Raw genomic sequence first — 27,103 nt, 5'->3', positions numbered from 1 at the left:
TTTTTCAGAGACAGAGAGTCAGAGAGAGGGACAGATAGCGACAGACAGACAGGAATGGAGAGATGAGAAGCATCAATTCTTTGTTGCGGTTCCTTAGTTGTTCATTGATTGCTTTCTCATATGTGCCTTGACCGTGGGGCTACAGCAGACTGAGTAACCCCCTGCTTGAGTTAGCAACCTTGGGTCCAAGCTGGTGAGCTTTGCTCAAACCAGATGAGCCCGCGCTCAAGTTGGCGACCTCGGGGTCTCGAACCCTGGGTCCTCTGTGTCCCAGTCCAATGCTCTATCCACTGTGACACTGCCCGGTCAGGCAAATTTACCCTTTTCAATTTTTATTTTTAAAATTTTTATGACTTTCCAGTTTTTAAGTGGACAGTTCTGTAGTGTTAAAATAATGCACATTGTGCAATTGCACATTTTGGGTGTCAATTCACTAAGCTTTCTTTGTGTTGGATATGGAGGTGAAGACTTTGTTTCTGCCTAAGAGCTGAGCATTATACAGCTGCAGCCCTGAGGTTCAGGCATGTCAATAGAAGGCAGTTCATTTACTAGAGACAGATACTGGATAGGTGAAGCCTTCATTTGATCCCAAGGTGGCATCGCTTCTGGAGTCTGGACAGACACAGACGAAGGGGTGATGGCTGCAGAGTACCTGGGTCCAAAGCAGCTGATGCTGACAGGATGAGCGTACTGGTGGGCTCAGGGCCCAGGGTCTGCTCAGTAACTCGGTGCCGGGTCAGCCCTGACAGCTTACAGCCCAGCAGTGTTCGCACTCAGTGACATGATGAAGCAGCAGCTGAGTCTGACCCAGCAGTTCATTGAGACCAGCCGGCACCTGCATGGGTCCCTCCTGCAGTCCCTGGACCAAGACTCGTTCCACTACCACACCCTGGAGGAAACCAAACAGGTGACTACTGCAGCTGCCCCTTCCTGGGCGAGGGAGGGCAGGCAGGGTTCTGACTGGGGACAGCACTCAGCCCACCGCAGCAGGGATGCTTGGGCCCAGTCACCTTTTGTCCTGGGAGAAGGAATCTGTCCTCTCCTTGTCCACAATGAGAGCTGGTATGGGATGGGGTTGCTGACAGCCAGCCCAGCACGTGCTAAAGCTGGCACAGCTTGGAGTGACCTCGGACCAAAGGTGACCTTCTTGGTAAGGGGTGCTGTCCCTTCAGACTTACCCGGCACCATCCAGCTGGGGTCTCTCTTCTCAGTTGCATGGGCTGAAGCTCAAGGGATGTCATACTCACCTCTTTTTCCTTCCAAAAATTTAATTTTTATCTCATTACACAAAATGCTATTTTATAAAAACACTGTTATGGAGATATGTAACTTACAAAGTCCTCCGTAATTTTAGATATTACCAGCTTGATGTATTCTTTATATTTTTCTTATGTAAAATATGAACTATAGTATGTGTAATATATGTGGTACCTTGAGCTACGAACAGACCAACATACGAATTTTTTAAGATAGGAGCTGCGACTTGGTCCCTATTTTTGTTCGAGATCCGAGCAAAATTCCAAGATACTAGTCGTGATTTGGGAAGCTGCCGCTAGTTCGCGCATTGACACATGGGTCCAGTATCGGCAGTTTGATATACAAGTTGACTTACGAGCTTGGTTACAGAACGAATTAAATTCGTATCTCAAGGTACCGCTGTACTGTTACTATTGTATTTTCAATTTATTTATTGCTTTTAGAGAGAGGAAGGGTAAAAGAGGCAGAAACATCAGTCTGGTGCTGTGTGTGCCCTGACTGGGGACCAAACTCACAACCTTTGCATAGCAAGACAATGCTCTCACCAATTGAGCTATCCGGCCAGGGCTTGTGTAATATATTATGTATTATATTATTACAACATAATAGGTATTGTATAATATGTATATTTCTTTGTAGAAATGGCATCATACTATATGAACTGTTTGGCATGATTTTTTAGTATTTTATCACCCAATAGTTCAGTACGTATTTCCAAAAAACGACTTTTAAAAAAGTCACAATACCATTATCATACTAAAATCCAATTAAATTTTGTCTCATTGGATATCCAGGGTCCAGATTTCCACTTGTCTCATACAAGTTGAACATTTCGTTCCTATTTTTTCATCAGGATCCGGACAGTCCAGACACTGAGGTTGTCTTCTGTGTTTTTAGCCTCTAAATCTGTAGCAGTGGTTCTCAGCCCTGACCGGTATCCACACCCCAAGGTTGTGGCTATCCAGGTTGGGTGGCAGCGTGGCCCACTTGGGACCCACTTTAAGAACCGCTGTTCTAAGGGTCTACCCAATCCCAACGGTTTTGTTTATTTGTTGAAGGAAACAAGTTGAGTCTCCCACATTCCAGACTTTGCTGATTGCACCCTGAAGGGTCCTTTTTGTTCCTCTGTTGGATGTCCATCAGTGGACTGGACACAGGCTGAAGTGATCTGACCACACTGCCTGCTATAGACACCATGGCTCCTCACTGCCTGCTCTGGACCCACATCCTAAGAGGCCCCGAACCTTCTTCCCAGCTGGTTACTCATCCTTTCAGACTCGTTTCCACAGCACTGTCACATGGCACCCATCATTTTTCTTCTGTCTGCCTGACCGGGAACTGCTGGGGCTATCTTTAGTACCCAAAGCCCCAGTGGGCAGATGTGGTGCTGGTGACACATCCCCGTCTGTCCTCTGCCCCACAGTATATCAGGCACCACAGGCCCACCCCGCTGACCATGGAGGATGCTCTGAAGGAGGTGAAGGAGGAACTGTGAACACAGGTAAGGCTAGACTTGTGGGTCTGATCTAATTAGCTGCTCCAGTACTCTAGCTGTGACACACTAGTGTCCAGGGGACATTAAATGTAGGAGGGAGACAGGTGGCACCTAGGACTCATGAATGAAATCCCAGCTCCAGCCTCTTCTCAGAATGGAACCTGGGTTGAGCTGTTACCACTTATGGCAAGAGAGAGGAAGCCAGCCTCTCTGGAGCCCCACAGAACAGCTCCACTTGGGCAGGTGCTGGCTTCTGCATGAGCTACAGTAGATGGGGTGATAAGTTCCAATCACTAACAAGGATACAGGGCCAGGGGTCCATGCAGGCGACCCTGGTGTGAGACACCAGGCAGAGCTTTTGACCTGACAAAGTCCACACTACCTCCTGACAAACCTCCTCCCTACTGAGTCTAAGCACATTTCTAAGGTCAACACACACAGAAAAAGGTCTTTATGAAAAAGTCTTTATTTGAAGGCGAAACAGTAAAACCCACAAGAAATCGTTAACAGCACGTTTTATCGTGAATCAGACTCATTTAAACAAGTCACAGCTACAGGAACCTAGAATAAAATCAAATATTTTACCACATCAAGTTGAAAAGTTGGAGATTTTGCATCTTATCGAAAACAATTTTTCAAAAATGTTTCTGTACAAATAAACAGCACCACACCCTGCAGCTTGAGGATGCCAAGTGCAGCCAATCCCAGCGTAGTCACCCTGTGGCTCCCTCCAGGCCTCACCTCCTTGTGGTTGGCAGTGGGGTGGGTAAGAAAAGCAAGTGACAGAGCAGGACGCATAAAGCCAGTGGCTGCTCCCCACACTGGGTCTGAATGGGCTATTGCACAGAAGTGCTGGTGTTGGGGTTCCTTTCAGTGAAAAACACAAGTAGATCCTGAGGGATGGTCTCATCCATGGGCATCATCTGTAACCTGAAGATGCCTCAGATCTGTCCCCCACATCCTTTTGTTTCTGGAGATAACAGCAAATGGCTAATTTTCAAACAAAACAAAAAGAACAAAAAACCCCCTCAATTTAACTAAAATAACTAAGGGCCCATATGGCTTAGAGGAGTCGAATTTCAAATTATCTCACTGGAGAACATCCTAATCAGTATTTTGTTAAAAAACCGGAGTACAAGGGAAGACCCTGTTTAACTCTGCAAACCAAGGTTTCATTTTTCCATTTTTAAAGAGTGAGCAGCACTACTGCCTGGCCTGAGCTTCATCATGGCATACATGGTAGGTACAGGCCACAGAGCTGGCCCACTGTACTAGTTCAGGTAACTGGCGTGCTTGCCCAGGGCTGCCTCCAGACACACCTGCTGATTTCAATGGAGACTCATATATGACTGGGGAGATACGAAACATCCATTCCTTCAGGTGTCAAGGATTCTTGTCCAGGAGGTGAGGGGCTTGTGTTTCTTGCTTCACTGTCCAAAGAATGAGTTCAGGGTGTCTTCTCCTGTGAATCTCGGTTCTGCATTAGAACTGGCTTGCAGGTGGGGTTTGTGCCTCCCTGAGGTCAAGCATGGCACTAGACACTAGGCATGCTGTGGTTATCTTTTTCTTCTGTTGCTTCTCAAGGAGGGAGGCTGTATGAGAACCAAGTCATCCACCATCTTCCACAGCCAATAAGCCAGGAAGGTCAACAATGGCCAAGCTGCCAGTGCTGGTGTGGCTCTACACCGCACCTACTTGCACTCGTCCCTGGCCTTCATGCGGGCGATGAAGGAGTAACTCTTGTTCCTGCGGTAGTTCTCATAGGGGTCATCCAGGGCCACACCCACACCCTTATACTGGTCCCACTTATCCCGCACGTCCCCCCCCTTGATGGGGTCCTGGATCCCTTGCTCTTTCACGCCGAGGCCACCAGATCCACTCCAGCCTTGGGAAGAAAGAGGGGCGAGTGGTTACAACCCACACAAACTAACCTGGTGTCTTTATCCTGACAAAAAATTAAACAGCAATGCATTTAAGGAGATAGCGTACATAAATGCTGTTTATAAATGCAAAGCTGATAACAGTGAGAAAGAACACCCAGCAGAACTCTGCAGGTTTGCCCTTCTTTGAAGATTCAGTGCTCAGTTGAACTTCCTCTGATTCTGTCCTCCCCAATCCCAAAAGCCCAGAGTAGGCCTTTCATCTTCCCCAGAACCTTACCCATTTTCACCAGCATCTGATGTCCTTTGTTCTCTTCCCCAAGCCTGGAGTCAGGTATAGGAGGTGCTGAATTAGAACCCAGACCAGCCGAGGAACTAAAATTAAGACAGGTTACGTCTTATAAAAAAGAGCTGGTCCATTTATTGGAATGAGAACTCTTAGAACATTACAGGGTGTGGCTTATGTGAATAGTCACAGCACAGGATGAACACACACACTGTTTCTCTACCATTCTTCTTCCTCTTCGCCAGCCAGATAAGGGGGCTCCCTAAGATGATGGCCCCTGCCCCACACTGTGCAGTAAGGGTGGGGTCATACTGAACCTCTAAAACGGTTAGAAACACAGAGCCCAGCCACCGCCTCAGGCTTTACAATGTGACAAAAAGACCATGTGTGAGATGAGGAAGTGCCACTGTCACTGTGCTTGGATGTCCCTTAGGCACCACCCCAGCACAGACTACTGCATGTCTCTAATGACACATTTCCACATTCACAGCAAAACCTCAGAAGTTCCAGCGCTACCAGTGGGTCACTGGATAGTTAAGACAGAAATCTTACGGCGGAGTGGGGCTCCTGGACCGTGACCGACGTCTCCTTCCTGGGGAGTATGATTTGGACCTTGAGCGGGAGCGGGATCTCGAGCGGCTTCTTGAGGAACGAGATCGGCTATGGCTCCTGTTGGGGGAGAAGAGAGAGCCTTGCAGGTCAGCTGGGTAGCTACAGAGAAGCCTCAGGCCCAATCCCCAAGAGGTGGCACCTGCCTACCTGGAGCGGGAACGGGAGTAGGAGCGGGAACGGGAGCAGGAGCGTGAACGTGATCTTGAGTATGAACCAGATGACTTGGAGGACCTCGAATTGGAGCGAGAGGAGGAGCGCCCTCGGCTTTTGGATCTGCTCCGAGACCGTGAGGGTCCGCTGTGGGGACAGGCTGGTGAGCTGGAGCTGGCAGCTCCTGGCTCCCACACAGGTTGGCCTGCCACCCCATCTGATTCCGGGAAGACCCCAGGGGTGCATGTCAGGGTATAGACACACCATTCACACCAGATGTTGTGTTCCCAAACAGCTTGGTGAATATAGACCACAGCAAACTTCTCTTGTGTTGGTGTTTTCAATTCTAACTCAGGCTTGTGTGAATAGCTCCTAATGCCTTTATCATAGGGTCCCAAACCCAAGATCCAGGCAGAGGTTAGACTTGACTTCTCTGCCTGTGTCTGTGGGGAGGGGTTATATGTTTGGGCATTATATCACTTGTTGGGGCATGATATAACATTAGGGTGGGACGGAATTGGTTCACTCTAAACCAATTCATGGCAAGACGCAGCCAGGAAGACATGATGACTCCAGAGAAGTCAGTGGGGATGCCCTTACCTGTTCCTCTTTTCCTGGCCTTTCCGTCGTCGGGCCCGCATCTTTGCTCGGAAGAACTCATAGAGACCATTCTGCTCCCAACCTTCGCTGTAAGACAGGAACAATCCCCATGTGACCACGACAGCTTCCCTCCTGCAGGGCACAGGGGATGCTCATCAGGAGCCCCCTGCCCCCAACAAGCCTTCAGAGGTGCACAGCATCCCAGCATTCACTCAGGATGCCGAGTGCTGGCCACCAGAGGACACTCCAGCAGTCATTTCAATAGAGACACTCCTTGGATGAGGAAGCAGGCTGAAGTCAGGACACTTACTGGGAAGTGGAAAGGTTGGGTCATATATCTGGCCCCACCCAGCTCTCAATCTTTCTGCACCACTGTTTCAGGAAAAAGCTGAGACCTGACCTGTGGTGGCGAGTGGACAAAGCGTTTACCTGGAATGCTGAGGTCGCCAGTTTGAAACTCCAGCCTGGCCTGGTCAAGGCACATACAAGAAGCAACTACTACGAGTTGATGCTCCCCCCACTGCACTTATTTTTTCTCTCTCCTTCCTTTCTCTAAATCAATAAATAAAATCTTAAAGAAACAACAAAAAGAAATGAGCAAGCTGAGGAGGTCTTAGAGCCTGTGGTCGTTATAACAGGGGACCAGAGGTTGATTCATAGGTAGGCATAGGACAGAAAGCAATTTTGGCTGGGCTGGCAATAAGGCTGTTGCGGGGAGAGTATCCAGAAAGGAACCTGTGACAAAGCCTGGGTGTACAGCAGTCAGCGCTACTGAAATGTGCCATGTCTAAGTTCTTGTTCTAATGTGTACCAAGTAGAAAAGCCTTTCGCCAAAGGCCACTAAGTATGACATACATCACCCATCGCCAGGGAAGAACTGGACCCCTTAACTCAACTGGCAATTTCTTATGGAGACACCACTCTCTTTACCTAGACCCATACCTCACTAGGCAGAAGGTATGACTGGTAGGGTCTTTCTCATGAAGCAAAGTTTGGGGAAGCTAGGCTGGAATATAGGACAGACACACCCCTCCCACCACCAGCCCCACTTGCTGGGTCTCCCCAAGCCCCTACCTGTTCCTGGGCCTGTCATGGGAAGGAGGGCTGTAAAAGGCCTCAACAGCCGCCAGCAACCTCTCGCTGGGTGGCATGGGGGGCGGAAGGCGGATGTCTTTAGGGTCCAAAGGCTTGTACTCGTGATCTTCTAGCTGCAGTGGAGAACACAGCTGTCATCACACCCTGATGGAACTGCCAACAGGCCCATTCAGAGGGTTGAAGACAGGAAGCAGGAGACAGCCTTGGTTTGGTGTTCAGGTGGTTGCAGGCACCAGAGTGCTCATCCTGCCCTTCCTGGAAGGCCCACCCTCTTATAGGGCTTCAGCCACATCTTAAATGGGGTGGTTGAGGGCTTCTTTGAGGCTGATAAAAGCCACAGAATTCTTTCTCTAGAAAATGTATACAGAAGATGTGGTCTCCAGGCTAAAGAGATCAAAAGAGCCCCCGGTTCCTTCATAGACATGCTAGGAATCCCAGATGCCCTATATGCAGATGCCACCTGCGACCCTGACTTCCTAAGGGCTCTGTCATCTCCCTTGTGGGCAGGGCCTCCCACACAATCACAGCAGTCTCAGCCCAACTCAGGAGCCCCTTCCTAGCAACCAGCTCATCTGTCGGCCCCTCTGCCTCTAGATCTTCCTGTGCCCTGGAGGACCCTGCTCTAGTTCCCATCTGTGGTAGATAAAAGGGCATGAAAAGAAGCAGTGACCAGCAGGGCTCCTGGAGCCCCAGCTCCTTGCTCACCTAACACACTCCCAGCCCCAAGTCCCTGCAGATTCCAAATTCCCTGAAGGCACACCTCAGAGATCGCTCCATTCCTGAAAAATTCTTCTGGCATCAGGTTCTAGACAAGGTAGCTTCCAAGGGCCAAAAGTGAGAGGACCCCTTCCCCACACCCAACCCAGCCTGCCCCAAGTGGCACCAAACTCGCAGCAGCAGGAGGGAGATGCAGAGAGCAAGAGTACAGAGGACTCACTGGCTCAGATACATTCTCACTGACACTTGGTCAAGTTTACTGGGAAATGGGAAGTGAGAGGGGAAACGGCCTAGGGAAGCACTGTTTTACAGCCTATAGGTAATGAGTTCCATCTATGAACTTCTTATGTGGGGATAGATGCACTGACTTGAGCGTGTGCTGCTAACATTGGCACTCATCACAGACCTTACCTTCACAAGGGGGGCCATGAGCCCAGCGGGGAGATCGAAGTAGGGAACGTTGGGGACCAGACTGGGGTCGTCATGGTTGATGTGGGGAGGGCCCTGTCGCCGCATGTGGGGGGGCTGCCCGTTGAAACCGTGGGGAGGAGGGCCAAAGTCAGGGTGCTGAGGACCCCCCCAGGGCGGATGCTCATTGATCCCAGGATGTGGCATGCGGTGACCAGGGTGGTGGTGAGGGGGTCCCATCTCTGCAAAACAGAAACTTGTCTTAGGCCTGACCTGCGGTGGCACAGTGGAGAGATCACTGACCTGGAACGCTGCTGAGGTTGCCGGTTCAAAACTCTGGGCTTCTCTGGTCAAGGCACATATGACAAACAACCAATGAACAATTAAAGAGAAGCAATTATCGATACATCTCTCTGTAAAATCAATAAATAAAATCTTAAAAAAAAAAAGAGAGAGAAAAGAAATTTGGGGCTTACAGGGACATTATGAGCTAGGTGGCACCAAAGGCTCAGGCACAGTCTACAAGGTACGAGCGAAAAGGGGCTCAAAGAGGGGCAAGGATGCCAACACCCACTTTCTGGGCAGCTCTGTCTGGCACCTTCTTTCACTGCTCACTCGCTGTTCAGAAAACACAGCAAGAGAGGAGGAGCTGAGGCTCGGTGGGGCCTGTCCTGCACCCACAACATCACATGATGGACCTTGTAGGTTAAAGAGAAACAGGGAACCTTCCAACAGCAACATTACGGGCTAAACTGGATCACCTCAGCCAAATCACCACCAGTCTTAAACCTCTGTATCTCTGAATGTAACTGCATTTGGAGGTAGGATCTTTTTTTTTTTCTTTTGTGGCAGAGACAGAATCAGAGAAAGGGACAGACAGGGACAGACAGGAAGGGAGAGAGACAAGAAACATCAATTCTTCGTTGCAGTTCCTTAGTTGTTCATTGATTGATTTCTCATATGTGCCTTGACTGTGTGGCTACAGCAGACCGAGTGACTCCTTGCTCGAGCCAGCGACCTTGGGCTCAAGCTGGTGAGCCTTGCTCAAACCAGATGAGCTGGCAACCTTGGGGTCTCGAACCTGGGTTCTCCACATCCCTGTCCAATGCTCTATCCACTGCGCCACTGCCTAGTCAGGCTGGAGGTGGGATCTTTACAGAGGTGACTGACTTAAAGTCATACAAGGAGGCCCTAATCCAATATGACTTATAAGATTAGAACACAGGAGGCAAAGAGGGACAACCATGCATGGACACAGGGAGAAAGTGGTTGTCGACAAGCCAAGGAGAGGTCTTAAAGACACTACCCCTACCTCCAGACTGGGAGAGAGTAGGGTCTGTTGTTGGAGCCGCCCAGTCTGTGGGACTCTTGTTAGGCCACACCAAGACACTAACTAACACAAGCAATAAACGTGCTAAATGATCTCTCAACTGTATTTATGAACAGGGGTGGATTTAAATATAAAAGCAGTAGTACAGTAGAAATAAAATTATTTTTTTAAAAATTAATAAAGATTCTCTGAAAAAAACCAACAAAGGAGAGAAGCTAATGAAAACTGAGACAAGGACTGAAAAGCCAGCCCTGTCACAGGGGCGCAAGACTTGGCCTCAGCGCCTGCCAACTGCCCTCTGTATGGGCCTTGGAGACTTTTCCTTTTGGACTCTGTCTTCCCTCTTCCGTAGGACAGAGACATGGTCTTACTCCTTGGTGTGTGGGAAGAGGAACCAGGCTGTCACACCTCTGCAGCCTGGTGTGTGGTCAGTGCTGACACCTGAATCACCAGCCTGTTCTCCTGTCATCCCCCGACCCTCTGCCTGTGACCTAGACTGAGGACACACCAGGTGCATATCAAGGACTAAGAGCAGAGCCATCAGCCAACTCAGGAGGCCAATCTGTCAGGAGCCTCCCCCAGGCAGGCAAACTAGACTTCTCCAAGAACCAGGGGCAGAAGAGGGCTGGGTGTACTGGGCCTCTGAACACACAGAACACTCACCAGCAGGGAAGTCCCCCTGGGGGTAGTCGAAGCGGTGAGGATAGGGTGGTCGCTCGAAGGGGTGCCTTGGGGGAAAGTCATCCTGCATGAAGCGGGGCGGAAAGCGGTTGAAGTTGTGGGGGTGTGGTGGCTGGTTGAACTGTGGGTGCTGCTGATGTGGGGGGAAGGGCCCACGGAAGTGTGGTGGCCGCTGCATGCGGAATGGCGGCTCTCGCTGGCCGCCACCCCAAGGCGGCTGCTCGTGCTGGTTGTTCCAGGGGCCCTCGAACTGGCTATTCCAGTTGGGGTCCGGCTGGCTGTTCCAGGGTGCGTCGCGTTGGCCATTCCAGCCTGGGTCCCCGCGCTGCTCACCCCACATGCCCTCGTGGCTGTTATTCCAAGGTGGGCAGTGGGGTGGTCCACCCTGGTGGTGTGGGTAAGGGGGCTGCTCTGGAGGCTGCAAGACAAAAAGCAGACATGAGCCAGTCATGAGGCCACTTGGCACCCACAGACATCTGGTCTCCACACTGCCCAGTGCTGCACACTGATGGTCCACTGGGTGCTGCCCTGGACAGGCCATGGTGCCCCATTTACTGACACATGTGGTGGATGCTGTGGTGCCTGCCCCACCACTGGCCCCTCACGTCCATGCAGATAACCCAATTCCCAACTGTTGCATCCATGAGGACTTCCTCTGGGTCAGCATGCAGGCCCCTTGTTCAGGGGACCTTGGCACCCTTTACCCCTGCGCTCCCTGGTGGACAGTATACAGGTACCTTCCCCAATACATTCAGAGTATATGGATTGATTGAGCCCCAGGGGCCCATGGTGGCCACCTATCTTGAAGATGCTCCCTTTCATAACTTCCCCCTCTATCCTGTGCTGTCTCCTGGGTCATCTCCCACATAAATTACTTGCCCTCAAATTCTGTCACAGGGTCTGTTTCTGCATCCACCCTGGGAAACTTTCTGTAGATTGATGGCAAAATAAGCTCTGGTTTCACCCAGCTGCTGCTTAGAAACTTAAAGTTGGATTGCATCCCAAACTCAGAGCTATGGAGGGAAGTATCCAGATGAAGCCAACCAGAGGGCCCATCTCTAGGGTCATGGTCGGTTAGCTCCACTGGGAGGCTGGCCTAGGTAGCCTCTGGAAGCCTGATTTTAAATATGGCAACTATTTCAAAATACGTAAGACACCACATGTGTATGTCAGACAAAATGCATTGCCAGGCCATGGATTCTGAATGTGGACCTCCGATGCAGGGCAGAGATACGGTGAAGAAAGCCTGCTATCCTGACCCTCCGAGGCATGCTATACTGGGTGTGAGATGATCCCTGCCCTAGCCCAGAAGTTTCTAACCCCAAGGAAAGGAGAGGAAGTGATGAGTATATCAGCCCCAGAATATGCTAGGCTACCACCTGTGATTTTCCCTTTCCTTATAAAAGCACTATGTCCTTTCCAGGGTAACAAGATGTTGACAATGTGCTAGACAAACCAATCTAAAATAGGGGAAAGGGAGCACCCTCCTATACTTAACTATATGGAATTTCCCAGCACTCAGGAAAATGGGGACCTGTTACTAAGAATCCCAAATGATTAAAGGACCAGAGAGGAGACAAAGGCCTGACTTTCTTGCTCCACCCAATCCCTATATCTTGGGAAAATGGGGCTATCACATGGGGAAAATGGGTCCTCTCCCCCTGCCTGGACCCCACTGAAGAGCCTCAAGTCTCCTAAACCACTGAAAGCCTCCAACCTGCAGAGGCTACCTGGTGCCCTCCTCTCCAACCCCATTAGGGCCAACCATGCCCACTTGCCCCAAGTAAAAATACCTGCTGTTGACCCCATGGAGCAACGGGGTGAGGTTGGTCAAACCATGGGGGTTTGTTAGGCGGGATCTGGTCGTGGGGCCCAGGGCCCCGGGGGCCAGAGGCTGCAGGATCCTGGACCCCTCCCGAGGTGTCATACTCAGAAGAGCCGGGCATTTGGATGGGAGGCTTGTTGTCATCTGGAGGCAAGCAAGCAAGCAAGCAGTTAGCAGAGCCCCAGCAACAGCAGACACCACCCAAAACGTTTTCAGTGAACACCCGGGCAGCCCAGGCTAGGCTTTATTTCCCGGTAAATCCTTGCTTCACAACCCCACTGGAAACTAGTCACCATTGGGAAGGGGGCAGACTGCCCTCATACAAGACACACACTTCTTTTCTGAAAGCTTTATTCTACCATGTTGGTTTTAATTTGCTAAAAACTTATCATCACTAAATTTTATTACCTTTTTTATATCTACTTGAAAGATAACTTCCTCCCATTTGATCAGTTATTTTACTAGATTTTTTTAGTGTTAGACCAGCCTTATATGTTCCTAGGGCATGTGGTTTTTGGTCATAATATATATAAATATATATATATATATTTTTTGTATTTTTCTGAAGTTAGAAATGGGGAGGCAGTCAGACTCCCACATGCGCCCGACCGGGATCCACCCAGCACGCCCACCAGGGGGCGATGCTCTGCCCATCTGGGGCGTCACTCTGCCGCAACCAGAGCCATTCTAGCGCCTGAGGCAGAGGTGACAGAGCCATCCTCAGCACCCAAGCCAACTCTGCTCCAATGGAGCCTTGTCTGCAGGAGGGGAAGAGAGAAACAGAGAGGAAGGAAAGGGGGAGGGGTGGAGAAGCAGATGGGTGCTTCTCCTGTGTGCCCTGGCCAGGAATCAAACCCAGGACTCCTGCACGCCAGGCCGACGCTCTACTACTGAGCCAACTGGCCAGGGCCATAATATATTTTTATTTTTTTTACAGAGACAGAGAAAGAGTCAGAGAGAGGGATAGATAGGGACAGACAGGAATGGAGAGAGATGAGAAGCATCAATTATCAGTTTTTCGTTGCGACACCTTAGTTGTTCATCAATTGCTTTCTCATATGTGTCCTGACTGCAGGCCTTCAGCAGACTGTGTAACCCCTTGCTTGAGCCAGCGACCTTGGGCTCAAGCTGGTGAGCTTTGCTCAAACCATATGAGCCCATGTTCAAGCTGGCGACCTCGAGGTCTTGAACCTGGGTCTTCCGCATCCCAGTCTGACACTCTATCCACTGTGCCACAGCCTGGTCAGACCATAATATATTTTTAAAATACTCTGCCAGATTTAATTTGCTAAAACTTTATTGAGTATTTTTGCACTTTACTCAGAAGTGACACTGGACTGTATTTTTAATTCTTTTTTTTTTTAAAATACTTTATTGATTTTACAGAGACAGGAGAGAAAGGGGAGCATGGATTGGGAAGTATCAACTCATAGGTGTTTCATGATAGTTGTTCATTGCTTGCTTGTTGTATGTGCCTTGGCCAGGGCAGCCCAGGGTTTCGAATCGGCAACCTTGGCATTCAAGGCCAAAGGTTTATCCACTGCGCCACCACAGGCCAGGCTGTATTTTTAATTCTTTAAAAATATTTTCCCCAGCCTGACCAGGCGGTGATGCAGTAGATAGAGTGTTGGCCTGGGATGCAGAGGACCTAGGTTTGAGACCCCAAGGTCGCCAGCTTGAGCGTGGGCTCATCTGCTTTGAGCAAAGCTCACCAGCTTGGACCCAAGGTCACTGGCTTGAGCAAGGGGTTACTCGGTCTGCTGAAGGCCCGCAGTCAAGGCACATATGAGAAAGCAATCAATGAACAACTAAGGTGTCACAATGCACAAAGAAAAACTGACGATTGATGCTTCCCATCTCTCCGTTCCTGTCTGGCCCCGTCTATCCCTCTCTCTGATTCTCTCTGCGTCTCTGAAAAAAAATTTTTTTTTCCCCTATTGATCTGAGACAGAGAAAAAAAGGTCAGAGGGGAAAGTATCAACTTGTTCCATTTAGTTGTTTTCTATTGGCTGCTTCTCTTATGTGCCCTGACCTGGAATTAAACCTGCAACCTCAGCTTGCTGGGATGACACTTGATTCACTAAGCCAGCAGGCCAGGCCTGGATTTTTAATTCTTGGCCTATCTTTGCCCACCTGGTATAAAAGTTATCTGGGTCGTGGAAAATGATCTGAGCAACTTTCCTCTCTGCCTACTCTCTTGGACAGTTTATTTATTTATTTATTTATTTTTATTATTATTTTTTGCTGAAGTGAGCAGGCGGGCGGGGTGTGTGTGTGGCAGACAGAGACTCCCTCAGGCGCTAGACCGGGATCCACCCAGCACGCCCACCATGGGGCGATGCTCAGCCCATCTGGGGCATTGCTCTGCTGCAACTGGACCCACCCCAGCCCCTTGCACCTAAGGTGGAGGCCATGGAGCCATCCTCAGCGCCTAGGCCAACTTTGCTCCAATTGAGCCTTGGCTGCTGGAGGGGAAGAGAGAGAGAGGAAAGGAGAGAGGGAAGGGTGGAGAAGCAGATAGGCGCCTCTCCTGTGTGCCCTGGCTGGGAATCGAACCCAGGACTTCCACACGCCAGGCCGACGCTCTACCGCTGAGCCAACTGGCCAGGGCCTTCTCTTGGACAATTTATACAGAACTTTCTCAGTTGTAAAATTGTGTTACATTTAAATGTGAAATCCTTCAGCCTGGTGCGTTAAACCAATTAGAATCTGGCCTGCGACTATGAAACCAGAGCCCTCCTCTGGGGAGAAGCATCTTTCTGGGGCTGGTCCCCAAGAGCAGGCAGTGAGGAGTCTACATACCAGGCTGGGTGGTTGGCGGGATGGCTGGGGCAGGTGTGGGGGCCGGTGGTGGGGCAGGCGGTGGCGGTGTGGCCTTGACTTCGGCTTCCATTTGTGGCATCTGGATTTGCTGCTGTTGCTGCTGCTGCTGGGTCAGGCTGCTGACGAACTCCTCGTGCTGTGTCTTGAGGGTCTGGATCTGCTGCTGGAAGGCCAATTGCACTGGCTGGACTACTGAGGAGTACTCGTTGATGAGTGTTGCCTGGCAGAGAGGACAGTGGCACTCAGTGCTCCAGTCTCAGAACCCATCCCTTCTGAAGCAACAAGGGGACAAATGCTGGGAAAGCACTGGGAAGTTGGGGTGCTGCCATGGACAGCAAAGTCCAGGGGCCTGGAGTAGGCAGGCATGTCATGTCATGTAAAACAATCAATTTAGTCTTGACAACCAGGGCTTCTGAATCTAGCCAAAGCCTTGGTGATGTGCAGTGTACTTCAATGGAATCAGGCAATGATGGCTGTGCCCTAGATGGCCACACAGACTTTAAACATGTGTCACTGATGAACATTTTGGGACATGCTCATGGGCTGTGCTTACTTGTTGCCTTGTTTTGAACAAGTCACCTCTCTGAGCCTCAATTTTTCTCATTTAAAAAATGGAATGAGCCCTGGCCGGTTGGCTCAGCGGTAGAGCGTCGGCCTAGCGTGTGGAGGACCCTGGTTCGATTCCCGGCCAGGGCACACAGGAGAAGCGCCCATTTGCTTCTCCACCCCTCCGCCGCGCTTTCCTCTCTGTCTCTCTCTTCCCCTCCTGCAGCCAAGGCTCCATTGGAGCAAAGATGGCCCGGGCGCTGGGGATGGCTCTGTGGCCTCTGCCTCAGGCGCTAGAGTGGCTCTGGTCGCAACATGGCAATGCCCAGGATGGGCAGAGCATTGCCCCCTGGTGGGCAGAGTGTCGCCCCATGGTGGGCGTGCCGGGTGGATCCCGGTCGGGCGCATGCAGGAGTCTGACTGTCTCTCCCTGTTTCCAGCTTCAGAAAAATGAAAAAAAAAAAAAAAAAAAAAAAAAAAGGGAATGACATTGGGACCAACTTCCGAGGAGTTCAGGGAGCAATCAGTAAATAATATATGGAAAGAGACTAGTACCATGGGCACTCAGTAAACACGAGCTGCTATCACAAACTGAAGGGAAAAAAGCAGTAAGCGTTAATTGTTCAATGGTAGTCCAAATTTATTTTATTGAACATAAAAAAGGTGGGCAAAATTTAGAGAAAGTATGAAAGGCACTTTCCTTATCTGTTTCTGAGCATGAGACCCTATCCCCGGTACAGATGGCCCTTAGGACCCTCACTGAGCTCCTGACACTGAGCCAGGCATTCAGCCTGAGAGGGAGTATGAGCTGTGACTTATTCCAACTACGTACGAGGCAGTGATATACGCCATGACAGAGGGCAAGAAGCCCCACCCAGCCTGTCCAGTCCCTGTCCTCTGGGCAAAGGCAGACACGTGCATGGAAACCACTGACTGCGGAAGGTGATGGCCACTGCAGCCTAGACCACAGTGGGGTCTTCCCCTCACTCTTCCATCATGTGAATGCGTGCCCGGGGGACAAGCACAAACAGGCCATGACACCGAGAGAAGGGTCTAAACCGGGAAACTGGGTCATAAGCGCACCAGGAAGTCTCCACTGGCAGAGTTCGCCACTCACATACATAGGACGGGGGACTCAAGGCTGCTGCTCAGACCCCAGCCCCCAACCAGAGGCACACCTGTGAGTCTAGTACAGAAAATGCCACCTGAGTTTTGAAGTGCCATTCCCAGGCCAGGTGAGGGAGGCAGGCCCCATGACTTCTGGAAGCTGCTGGGATGGTGTCTGCCCTGGTCCCAGAAAGTGGTTTGGGAAGTGGCAGCATTCACCTGGTACTGGCCAAGCCCTAGGGCCGGACTCTGCAACTGCTGGATGATGGAGTCATCAAAGTAGCCGTTCTTCTCCCACAGCTGCAGGAGCTGGTGTGGGGAGGAAACGTCATGTTAGAGGAAAGAGCACACCCCAGCCCCTGCCCATCTTCCCCTACCCCTCCAGGCTGCGCCACATACCCGGGCGATCTTTTGCTGCTTGTCCTCCTCCACAGCCAAGAAGCTGGTGCAGTAGATGGGCACCACTACCTTCTGCAGGGCGGCCAGCAGCTCCCTGGCCTGCTTGCGCTGGCTGTGAGGGAGAGACCTTCCCCGCGTCAGGGCCCTGGGGCGGGACCCAGCCACGCACCCGTTACCATCATGGCTCCAGCCATAGCACCCTCTGCCTTCTCAGGGAGCGGGCCCCCAACCCGGCTGGGACGAGGGCTGGACTCCCCACAAGACCTGTGCTGGCACTTGGGCCCAACTAACAGGCAGACAGTGTGGAAGAATAAAAACAAACGTAGGCTGGGGAACTTCAGAACAAAGCCTTCCTAATACCCTGGTCTCCTTGTTAGTGAAATAAGCCTTCCCTCCCCGGTGGCATGAGGACGGACAAAGGGCCATGAGAGCCCCAGTGTTCCCACAGGACAGGACAGCCAGGGCTGCGGCGGGCTCAGGGCCTCATGGCCTCATCTATGAGGCCTGTGCAACAGTCATCCCCTGTGCACAAAATATCTCCGACTTGGGTCCCACGTTTCAAGAGACAGGAGTGTGCCGGGTGTGCCTGCCCCACATCCTTCAGGGGAGCACTCTGAGCATAAATGGGTGTGGAGGTCCCTGCAGCTGTACACTGAGGTGACACAAGGCCCCCAACTGTGGTGGTGACAGGGCCCAGATGGTATATCTGTCGCCTAGGGGAGGACACAGGTCAGAAAGTGAGCGACAGGAACCCCTCCCAACACCGAGCTCACCAGAGGGAGCTCTCAGACAGGAGCGAGCACCTGGGGTCGGAAAGTGGGTCAGGGAAAGGAGAATAGTCCAGGTAGAACAGGTAAGACAGGGATGTCTCTGCAGAGCTGCCCTGGAGTTAGAAGAGCAGTGGGTGAAGCAGGAAGTCAGGGAAAGTTCTGGGCAGCCATTTCCTCACAACAGAAAAATAAGGGAATGATGGTGCAGAGAATGGCGAGTGTGGCGTGGGGGGACAGGGACCCAGGATGCACGTGCGGTGGAACACAAGGCAAGGCAAAGGACCCAGCGGGCAGGCCAGTTGTTGTTGCCCTCATGGGCACCATCCCCTTCAGCCGGTCAAGCTCAAAGCCAAACATGGCAACCCCACACCAGCCTCACCAGCACCGGTTCCTTCCCCATCTCCTCCTGGAGCCTGCCTTGGCACAGGCATCTGGTTCCTTAAGTTAACCTTTGTTTGTCATAAGGCCCAAAGAGGCAGTGCAGATGTAAACACTGGCCTGGCCTGTGGAGGGACGTGGGGGTGGGGCCTGGTATCGATGGGGTAGGGCAGAGGATCAGCAAGGGGACCTCAGCATTGAGGACCCTGAAGCAGGGCAGAGTCTGGTGACTGGGATGTGTAGGTGTGTCACTGAGGGGGAGCTGGCTGACAACAGAGATGCTGCAAGACACCAGAAGCTGCCCCAAGAGAGAGCAAAGAAACGGTAGTCCTAGGTGAGGTGAGGTGTCTGGTGATAGGCTGAGGGGTATGGGTGTGTGTGGTGGGGACTTGTGGCAGAGACTGACCCTCCCCCAGGGTCTCAGGACAAGTGATGCCTGTCCTGGTACAGACCAAGCTACTGAGTGAAGAGCAGTTGCCGAGAGAGGGCCAGAGGAGAGGGGAGGCAAGCGGGGCCTGCGGGCCTCACCAGTGGTGCAGCACGTCATTGATCAAGTAGATGAGGTGCAGCCGCAGCTCGAAGTGTGCCCCATCAGCTGTGATGCGGTTCCGGAGGTGGCCTGCCATCAGCTCACAGTGCGGAGGAGACTTAGCATTGCTGAACATCCAGTTCTTCCCAGCCTGCAAAAGCCAGAGCGACAGGTGAGCAGGGTTGAGCTCCCCTAGCCAGAGAGTGGACAGGTACCCAGGGAGGTCAGGGCACAGCCAGGGTATCTCCCTCTTGGGAGGTGCTCAAGAGGGAAGGAGAGGAGTAGATGGGGTATCCCTTCAGCAGCCCCAGCCCAAACAGGCATTGGTGGGCTCCCACCTGTCAGGAACACTAGGTCTAGGAGCACTGAGCCCACCCAACTCCACCAGCCCTCACCGAGATGGCGTCTTTGGTGCATGTGTCAATGATGGGCTGCAGCAGGTTGTCAAACTCATTCATGTCCAGCTGGGTCTCCTCCAGGAGCTTCTGCATCTGCTGCTCTACTGCATGGGCCACAGCCGCTGTCACCTGCTCCTGGGAGGTCAGGTGGGACCAAGACTGCCCGTCAGTGCCCACCACAGCACCAGGAGACCCTGTCCCTTGTGTTGGCAGCCTCAGACTTGCACCTGGGGCACTCACAGCCATGGAAGGCAGAGTAGGCAGAGAACAGAGCAAGATAAGACACAGGGAAAGACAATGTCTGCTCCCTGTTCTGCAGGTGACAGAACAATTAAGACCCAGAGGAACAAGGAACCTCTGCAGGCAATTTCAATATGAAGAGGAAAGTGAGCAACAATGTGAACAGACAGTACAGAGAAGACATATAAATGGTCACCAGTTGGGAGAATAATGAGCAACTTCACTACCAACCAGGGAATTGGAAATTAAAAAGAGGATGCCAGTTTCACCCATTAGACTGGCAAACTGAAAGAGCTCTGAGACCTAGTGCTGCTGTGGGGCCAGGCAAGTCTGTGCAGGGCTGGCCAAGGCCAGACACCCATTCTATGAGGAGCTCCATCCAGAGTCAAGAGGGAATGATACGGCGTGTGTTGACAGTAACCCTAAATATTGACAGTAACCCTAAATCTAGTAATAAAACTGGGGTTAGAGTTTCAGATACCTAACTTTTTATTTATCTCGTTTTCCTGGTGATTCATCCTACTGCGTTCGGCCAAAGTATTAGAACGTAATGGATCAGGACAGAAGGGTCCTTCCCACAAGTTGGCATGACTTAGCTAGCAATGGCACCAAAGGCCTCTTGCCATTTTCTGCTAACACAATTTCTAACGTGCAGTCCCACTCATAGGTGTCCACTCCAAGAAACAGCTTGTGCAATGATTTCAATGGAATGAGAAGCAGGAAGCAACCTCTGTCCAGTGTCAGGGGTTGGGCTAAACACGCTGTGGGTGTGGCAGCACTGAGGTGATGCACTGAGTGTTGGGCAGCACTGTCCTAAGCATTAATGACTGGTAATGAGTCCTAACAGCTCCTGTGAGTCCCAATGTGCAGATGTGAACACCGAAGCACAAGGGTGAGCTCCAGGTACTTCCCTTAGGACTCAGAGGGGAGGGGAGGGACCTAGGCTTACTCAGGGCACCTGTCTCAGGGTTAGTGGAGTGGGAGGGAAGAGGAGGAGCAGGCCACGTACCTGTCTGAGGGCCAGCAGGTGCTGCTCCTGCTGCTGCAGGTTCCACTGGCTCTGCTGGATGAGCTCATCCATGGACGGGGCTCCCTGGGCAGATGGGATGGGGGCTGCAGGGGCTAGCGGGGGCTGTGTGAGGGGTGGCAGGGCTGCAGCCGATTCCAGCTCTGGGGCCTGCTGTTTGCAGATGACTGGCAGGAGAGAAAAGGTGGCCCCATAAGAAGGTGGCTGGGGTCTAGGTGTTCCTCTGGCTGCTTCTTGAGCAGTTCTAAACCACAGGGGCATCCCTCCCTTCAATCACCATCCACAAGAGGATTTCTGCGCTGTGTTGTAGCCACACACCCCACTTCTGCCACCCCCACTGAAGTATGCCAAGTTCCCTCACTCTCAGCCTGGTCCTCCCAATCCACCAGAGCCTAGAGCCAGCCCCCTTCCCATGTCCCATCCACCATGTTCTGCCTTTGTTCCAGTCCTCTCCTTAGAAACCTCAGGCTGTAACCTTGCCACCCTTGCCAATACCATCTGTCTTGTCCAGTGTCCGTTAACACAGATCAAGCCTGAGCCCATCCCCCTCACCTAGGCCTGAACTGATGCTAAATCCAGACCACAGCCCTGAGCCCATTGGTGTCTCTCCTAGTCTCCCAGCCTCCTCTGCCACCACCCCTGAAGCACAAGAATGGTGACTGGGATGCTCTTCATTTTCAAGACATCAAAGATATGTTACCTTATGCCTGACCTGTGGTGACACAGTGGATAAAGTGTCGACCTGGAATGCTGAGGTGCTGCCGGTTTGAAACACGGGGTTTGCCTGGTCAAGGCTCATACAAGAAGCAACTACTACGAGTTCATGCTTCCCGCTCCTCCCCTCCTTTCTCTACTCTCTATACAAATCAATAAATAAAATCTTTAGCCTGACCAGGCGGTGGCGCAGTGGATACAGCGTCGGACTGGGATGCAGAGGACCCAGGTTCGAGACCCCGAGATCACCAGCTTGAGCGCGGGCTCATCTGGTTTGAACAAAAGCCCACCAGCTTGAACCCAAGGTTGCTGGCTCCAGCAAGGGGTTACTCGGCCTGCTGAAGGCCCGCAGTCAAGGCACGTATGAGAAAGCAATCAATGAACAACTAAGGTGTTGCAACGCGCAATGGAAAAACTAATGATTGATGCTTCTCATCTCTCTCCGTTCCTGTCTGTCTGTCCCTATCTATCCCTCTCTCTGACTCACTGTCTCTGTAAAAAAAAAAAAAAAAAAAAAAAATCTTTAAAAAAAAACCCCTCTAGCCAGCAAGCTCAAAAATGTGCCCACTGCAGGAGCAGGCCAGCACCACTAAGCACATGCTGTGGCCCACTACCACTTGCCTCTTGCTTTCCTTATCCTCACTCTGTTTGGGGAAAGGGACTCCTTGGCATTCCTGAGTCAATCCAGATTGAGCCAGTGTGGGACACCTATCCTGCTGGTAGGAGACTGGGCCAAATCTGGCCAGATGAGAAGGGATAAAAATTTGGATGGTGGTGAGGAGAGGGTTCTGATGGGAAGGGTCACTGGATAAAATAGTCTCCCCATCAGCCGCTGGGCCTTGTCTGGTCTGAAAATGACCATGCACTGCTGGAGTCCTCCTGAGTGCCACCCCAGGGGGACCTGGCTTTTGGACACAGACAGGCAGATGGGGCACACGGTGTCTCTCAGGGCCCATCATAGGGCATCTAGTCTCTTCTTAAGTCTGGTTGAGCCTTCTGGTGGTTGTACCCTAGGACACCCTCTGGGATGATCTCTTTGACTTGTCTCTGGATACCTTCTACCCTCCCAGAAACACTTTTTCAGCAAATTTGTTCTCTTGCTATAATTTCTTCATCTTCTCCCTCTTTACTCACTCCACCCCAGCAGAACTTAAACACACCTGTCTTCTGTCTTAAAAAAAAAAAAAAAATTCCCTTAATCTCACGCCCTCCATCTCAACTATTTTATAGCCAAGGTTCTGCTTTAATTCATCTCCCCTTTACCTCAGCCCAGGGCAAGTCTGGCTCTGCACACCTATCTCCATCCCTAACTCTACGACTCCTAGGGACATCTTATTCAGCCTGATGGCCTTGTCTCAGGTCCCTGCCTCACTCAACCTGCGTGGCTGGCTTGTCAGCCCCTTCCTTTCTCTCTGACCCTTAAATGCTGGGATGCCAGGACTGTCTTCTCTCTGAAGCCTTCAGGGGCATCTGATATATTCCTGAGGCTGCAATCATAATCTGAATAACATGATTTCTAAATCTGTCATGTCCATCCTCGATTCTTTGAGCTTTGGACCTAATTATAACTCGAACAGAATATGGCTTTCCAAGGGCACCTCACACAGGCATGCATTTCCTCTTGACCCATCTTCTACCACCAGCATGCCCCACTCCTAATCTATGTGGCTGGCATGGATATGCCTACATAAAACAAGCCAGAAGTCTGAAGGCACATACCCTCCTCTTTCCCTTGTACCTCATAAGAACAAGTCAAACTGTGCTGTTGAGTCAGCTTCTTAAACCACAATATGGTCTGTCTGTGTCTCTGCTACCATTCTGCTGTCACCTGTATCACCCTTGAAAATGATCTCCCTGTTACCAGTCCTGCCTCCTCTGTTCCTTCTCTGGATGGCAATTATAGTGCTGCTGCTGAAAGTGTGGTCTGAGGACCAAGCCAAGCAGATGATACCAAGACTAGACAAATACAAAAACGGTGAGGGAGCGTTTGGCACTTTTAAAACAATTTGATATTTCATGGATCACATTTTTACTGTACTTTGCAAAGTGTACTTTCAACAGCAGAGTGTAAATTTTAAAAAATAAAAACTGGTCCTCCACTAGAGTTTGCAAAATGCCATTCTACAACAGTCCTGAATCTCAGTCTTTATAGTGGCTAACCCTTCTCCAGAACCAGACCTGAAACCAAACCTTCTAGGGACCTCCAAAGCTCCCAAAAGAATTCCTAAGTCCTTGGCAAGCCAGCCTGCCTACTCTGCACCCTCCCTTTGCACCTCTAAGAAGCCCTCCTTCTCTGGAACTCAGCCATCCTGAACTTTTGTCTCCTCCATTCCCCAACCCCTCTTTTTTTCCCCCCAAATTTTATTTATTTATTTATTTTTTACAGAGACAGAGAGTGAGTCAGAGAGAGGGATAGACGGGGACAGACAGACAGTAACAGAGAGAGATGAGAAGCATCAATCATTAGTTTTTCATTGCGCATTGTAACACCTTAGTTTTTCATTGATTGCTTTCTCACATGTGCCTTGACCGCGGGCCTTCAGCAGGCTGAGCAACCCCTTGCTGGAGCCAGCAACCTTGGGTCTAAGCTGGTGAGCCTCGCTCAAACCAGATGAGCCCACACTCAAGCTGGCAACCTCGGGGTCTCGAACCTGGGTCCTTCCGCATCCCAGTCCAATGCTCTATCCACTGTGCCACCACCAGGTCAGGTCCCAACCCCTCTTAATATGCTTTCCTTTGCCTGAACACTTTTCTTTCCTCAGTTTCCATCTGACTAACTCTAACACATTCTTTAATTCCAGGTATATATTGTTACATGCCAAAAGCACTTCATGAGCCCCAATCTTCTCCTGCTAGAAGCACCCTATCCTTCCCGGGTTATGGCACTAAGAAAGTCCCAAGCAGCCCTGGGTTTCTGACCCTGCAAGGCAGAGTGAGTGGGGTCTCCTTGCAAGGGAAGCAGCTCTCACCTCCTGGTCACTTCAGCCAAAACACAGTCTTCCCCTGTCTGATTACGTCAACACTATCCACCTGGTGCCCCAATTCACAGGCTTAACCCCTTAACCCACCTGCCCCCCAGGTCCAGTCCCTCAGACTCAACCCACTCACCTAATGACTCGTTCATTCCTCTGTGAGCCTCGCTGGTTCCAGTGTCCACTCCTGCTCCCTCCAACCTTGTCACATTGGCCACATAAAGCTGACCTCTCTCTCCCTTCTTTCAAACTCTCATTGTTTCACAATGCTTGCACAAGGGTTTTAAACTTGGTGTATCAGGGCTAAGGAGTGATCTTTCCAAAGACATGTAGCCACACACATTTTGTCTACAATCTCCCTCACCCCCTTCTCAAACATAACTAGGAACAAAAACCCCTGAAATGAGGGAGAAAACCCAAACATTCCCCTGGCATTTCCACTCCAGACCAGACACTTTCCTCCTCCACATGTGTTCTAGGCTCCAGCCATGCTGAGCATCTCATGGCTGCCTAAACACACCAGCCTTCTTCAAGCCACTGCACCTCACAAGTCCTTACAAATTCTTTATTGAACATCTACCGTGTACTACATATTAAGCCACAACAAAAACTAAAAAGATCTAGTGCTTGTGGTCCGGGGTACATTCAGCTTTCAACACCCATCAACCTGGTAATCCCCCATTCATTTAAACAATGTATTTAGAAGATAATTTGATATTGAAGGAGACAGATGTGGAATCTTACCACCTGAGGGCTATTTATTAGTCAATGGCCAGTTGTGGTTCCTAACTCCATTTTGAACCCTTTGAGAGAACCAGAATCCTGACACCCAACTCAGTGAACCTCAACAAACATCTACCAAGGGACAATTCTTTTTGATTCGGACTGTATAAAAACCTTGCTGGACTCACGAAGAGCCCACAAAGGGGGCTAGACAGTGCCTGAAAAAAAAAAAAAAGTCCGAATCTAGCTTCTATCACTTCCTTAAAGAAAATACGAAGCCCTAACTCGACTTCTGACCTCAGTCATCACGTCTACAAAATAACAGAAAAATCCCTGATCCTGAGCCCAGAAGGAGGATCGATAACCTTGTTCACCATTACACTCAAACCCAGCAACCGCTCGTTGCAAGCCTGGGAACAACGGACAAGATCACGAAGGCCGAGCTGCCCCATTTTCAGAGAAAGAACACACTATCCAAAAGAAGACGGTTTGTGGCAGAACCCGCACTGGAATTAGAAAAAGGAATCGCTCCAGGGTGCGGCCAGAGCTGGAGAGGACTCACGCTGCTGCTGTTCCAGAGCCAGCTTGCACTTGTAGTAACTGTAGAACTCGCCTCCAAAGAGAAATGAGAATTTCGGGTTGTCCTTCTGCTTCTCCATCGTCATCTTCTCAAACTCGGGCCCGTTGCGAGCCACGAACTGGGCCAGCTTGTCGATGACATTTCGAAGCTCCTGGTCTGGAGAACGGAGAAAAGGCCGCGCGAGGCGTCAGCGAGGACCGCCCAAATCCGGGGGCCCTGGATTACCCGCCGTCGTCCGCCAGGTCGGGATCCCTAGGGGTGGGCCCCGCAGAGGCCGCCCTTGTACGGGTCCTGATAGGGGCCACAAACGCGCCGGGAAAGCGGGGACCCGCGGGAGAGGCCGTGAGCGGGCCCGGGAGGCCGAGCCCCGCCCCCTCCTAGGTCTGGGGACCCAGGGAGGCGGGGTAGGCCAACAGGGGATTCTGGAGAGAGAGAAACAGTCTCTAAACACGGGTTACACCTCACCATCGGGTGGCAGAGGTATCTCCATGGCTTCTGCCGCCAGGAACGACCTCCGGCGCCTCTCGATCCCCCACCAGCGTCGTCCGCGGAAGCCGGCCGGAAGTGGCGCGAGGGAGCCGTTTACGGCGGGCCTCGTGTGCGGCTTTCGTCCGCCACTTACGGCCGTCGCCGGGAAATCTCGGAAGTGAGGGGAGGAGGCAGGTGGGAAGGAGCCGCGCGAGGCCAAGCGCGCGGGAGGTGTAGCGATGCGCAGGCGCAGGGCCTTTCTTGCGCATGCGGAGGGTGGGTCCCTGTTGCGTACCGCCCCGGAATAGTTGCAACTGTTTGGATGGCCGTTATCTGTGACCGGGGCTCCTCCTATCCCTATGTTGCAGCAGGATGCCTGGTGCGCAGCGTTCTCCGCGGGGCATGGGGACTGGGAAGTTTTTGTCCGGGTCAGAGCCTCTGTTTCATTCTTGGGGGAGCTGCGGTGATGAGACTGCGAGGTGAGTGAGATGAGTCCGCAGGCTCCCAGGCCAGCCCCCCTATAGAAAGCTGGGCTTGGCGAGGATGGAACTGGGTTTTAGTGAGGTTTCACAGACCCATCCGCTAGGTTTCTTTCGCTGGACCCAGCGCTTTGGTAAGGAAGACTTTGGGAGTGGGGACTTTTTACACCCGCTGGGCTCAGACTACGATCCTGTGGGGTTTGTGTGGTTATCGCCCAGTGGAGCAGTTACGACCTTCGGTACTCGCCTGCAAGACTGCCTGCCTCCCTGCCTCCCTGAAAGGAACAATGACAGCCTTTTTAAAACGAGTGTGGATCTAAGAAACGCCCACATATGTAGAGAAGTTTTGAGTTTATTTGAACCGAACTGACAATGGCGGTGAAGTAAAATCTCAAGGGACTGAAAAAAAAATACTCTGGGGAATGGTAGTTTTGCAGCTGAGGTATTTTATACTGAGAATTAAGGAGGATTATATGAAACCCATCAGTGATAGATAAAGGGAATAGGAGAAAGTGGGAAATATCTAGGATTTGATAAGAAAGCAAAATAGAGAAACATAATTTTGCATTGGTGGTTATAGGATAGTTAACATTTACAGCGCATAGAGATGGTAG

The 27,103-nt window shown here is 51.2% G+C and overlaps 2 protein-coding genes across 5 annotated transcripts in view; one reads left to right on the top strand and one right to left on the bottom strand.

Moving 5' to 3' along the window:
* C1H19orf44 (chromosome 1 C19orf44 homolog) overlaps window positions 1-5,535 on the top strand; it is a 38,795-nt gene extending 33,260 nt beyond the window's left edge. For all 3 annotated transcript variants that reach the window (XM_066271048.1, XM_066271040.1, XM_066271031.1), the window contains 3 exons: window positions 741-907; window positions 2,681-2,758; window positions 5,409-5,535. In XM_066271048.1, the coding sequence (XP_066127145.1) occupies window positions 741-907; window positions 2,681-2,752 (239 nt within the window). In that variant the 3' untranslated portion in view covers window positions 2,753-2,758; window positions 5,409-5,535. The remainder of the gene's footprint in view (window positions 1-740; window positions 908-2,680; window positions 2,759-5,408) is intronic.
* CHERP (calcium homeostasis endoplasmic reticulum protein) lies at window positions 3,201-26,108 on the bottom strand. 2 transcript variants are annotated; one of them, XM_066271008.1, is made up of 17 exons: window positions 26,008-26,108; window positions 25,525-25,698; window positions 20,536-20,720; window positions 19,284-19,421; window positions 18,888-19,039; window positions 17,212-17,356; window positions 17,032-17,121; window positions 15,139-15,379; window positions 12,305-12,480; window positions 10,494-10,929; window positions 8,504-8,742; window positions 7,355-7,488; window positions 6,281-6,367; window positions 5,678-5,827; window positions 5,471-5,587; window positions 4,913-5,007; window positions 3,201-4,637 (listed from the first exon to the last, which is right to left on the bottom strand). In XM_066271008.1, the coding sequence occupies exons 1-17, from the start codon at window positions 26,030-26,032 to the stop codon at window positions 4,444-4,446; spliced, it is 2,778 nt and encodes a 925-aa protein (XP_066127105.1). In that variant the 5' UTR covers window positions 26,033-26,108; the 3' UTR covers window positions 3,201-4,443. The 2 variants fall into 2 exon arrangements, with proteins under 2 accessions (XP_066127105.1, XP_066127114.1); XM_066271017.1 differs by having other exon boundaries at window positions 17,212-17,323.
* Window positions 26,109-27,103: the final 995 nt, after the last annotated feature.

Source organism: Saccopteryx bilineata, chromosome 1, assembly GCF_036850765.1.
Source record: "Saccopteryx bilineata isolate mSacBil1 chromosome 1, mSacBil1_pri_phased_curated, whole genome shotgun sequence".
NCBI classification, from domain to species: domain Eukaryota; kingdom Metazoa; phylum Chordata; class Mammalia; order Chiroptera; family Emballonuridae; genus Saccopteryx; species Saccopteryx bilineata.
The sequence above is the reverse complement of the archived record's forward strand: the minus strand, read 5'-3'. Positions and strand labels throughout refer to the sequence as shown.

Excerpts from the sequence above, each read along its gene's own strand:
- CHERP (XM_066271008.1), bottom strand. The coding sequence starts at position 26,032 with ATGGAGATACCTCTGCCACCCGATG. Across the intron at positions 12,481-15,138 it reads CCCGCCAACCACCCAGCCTG|ATGACAACAAGCCTCCCATC; the intron begins GTATGTAGACTC and ends GCTTGCCTCCAG. Across the intron at positions 8,743-10,493 it reads CCAGGGGGACTTCCCTGCTG|AGATGGGACCCCCTCACCAC; the intron begins GTGAGTGTTCTG and ends TCTGTTTTGCAG.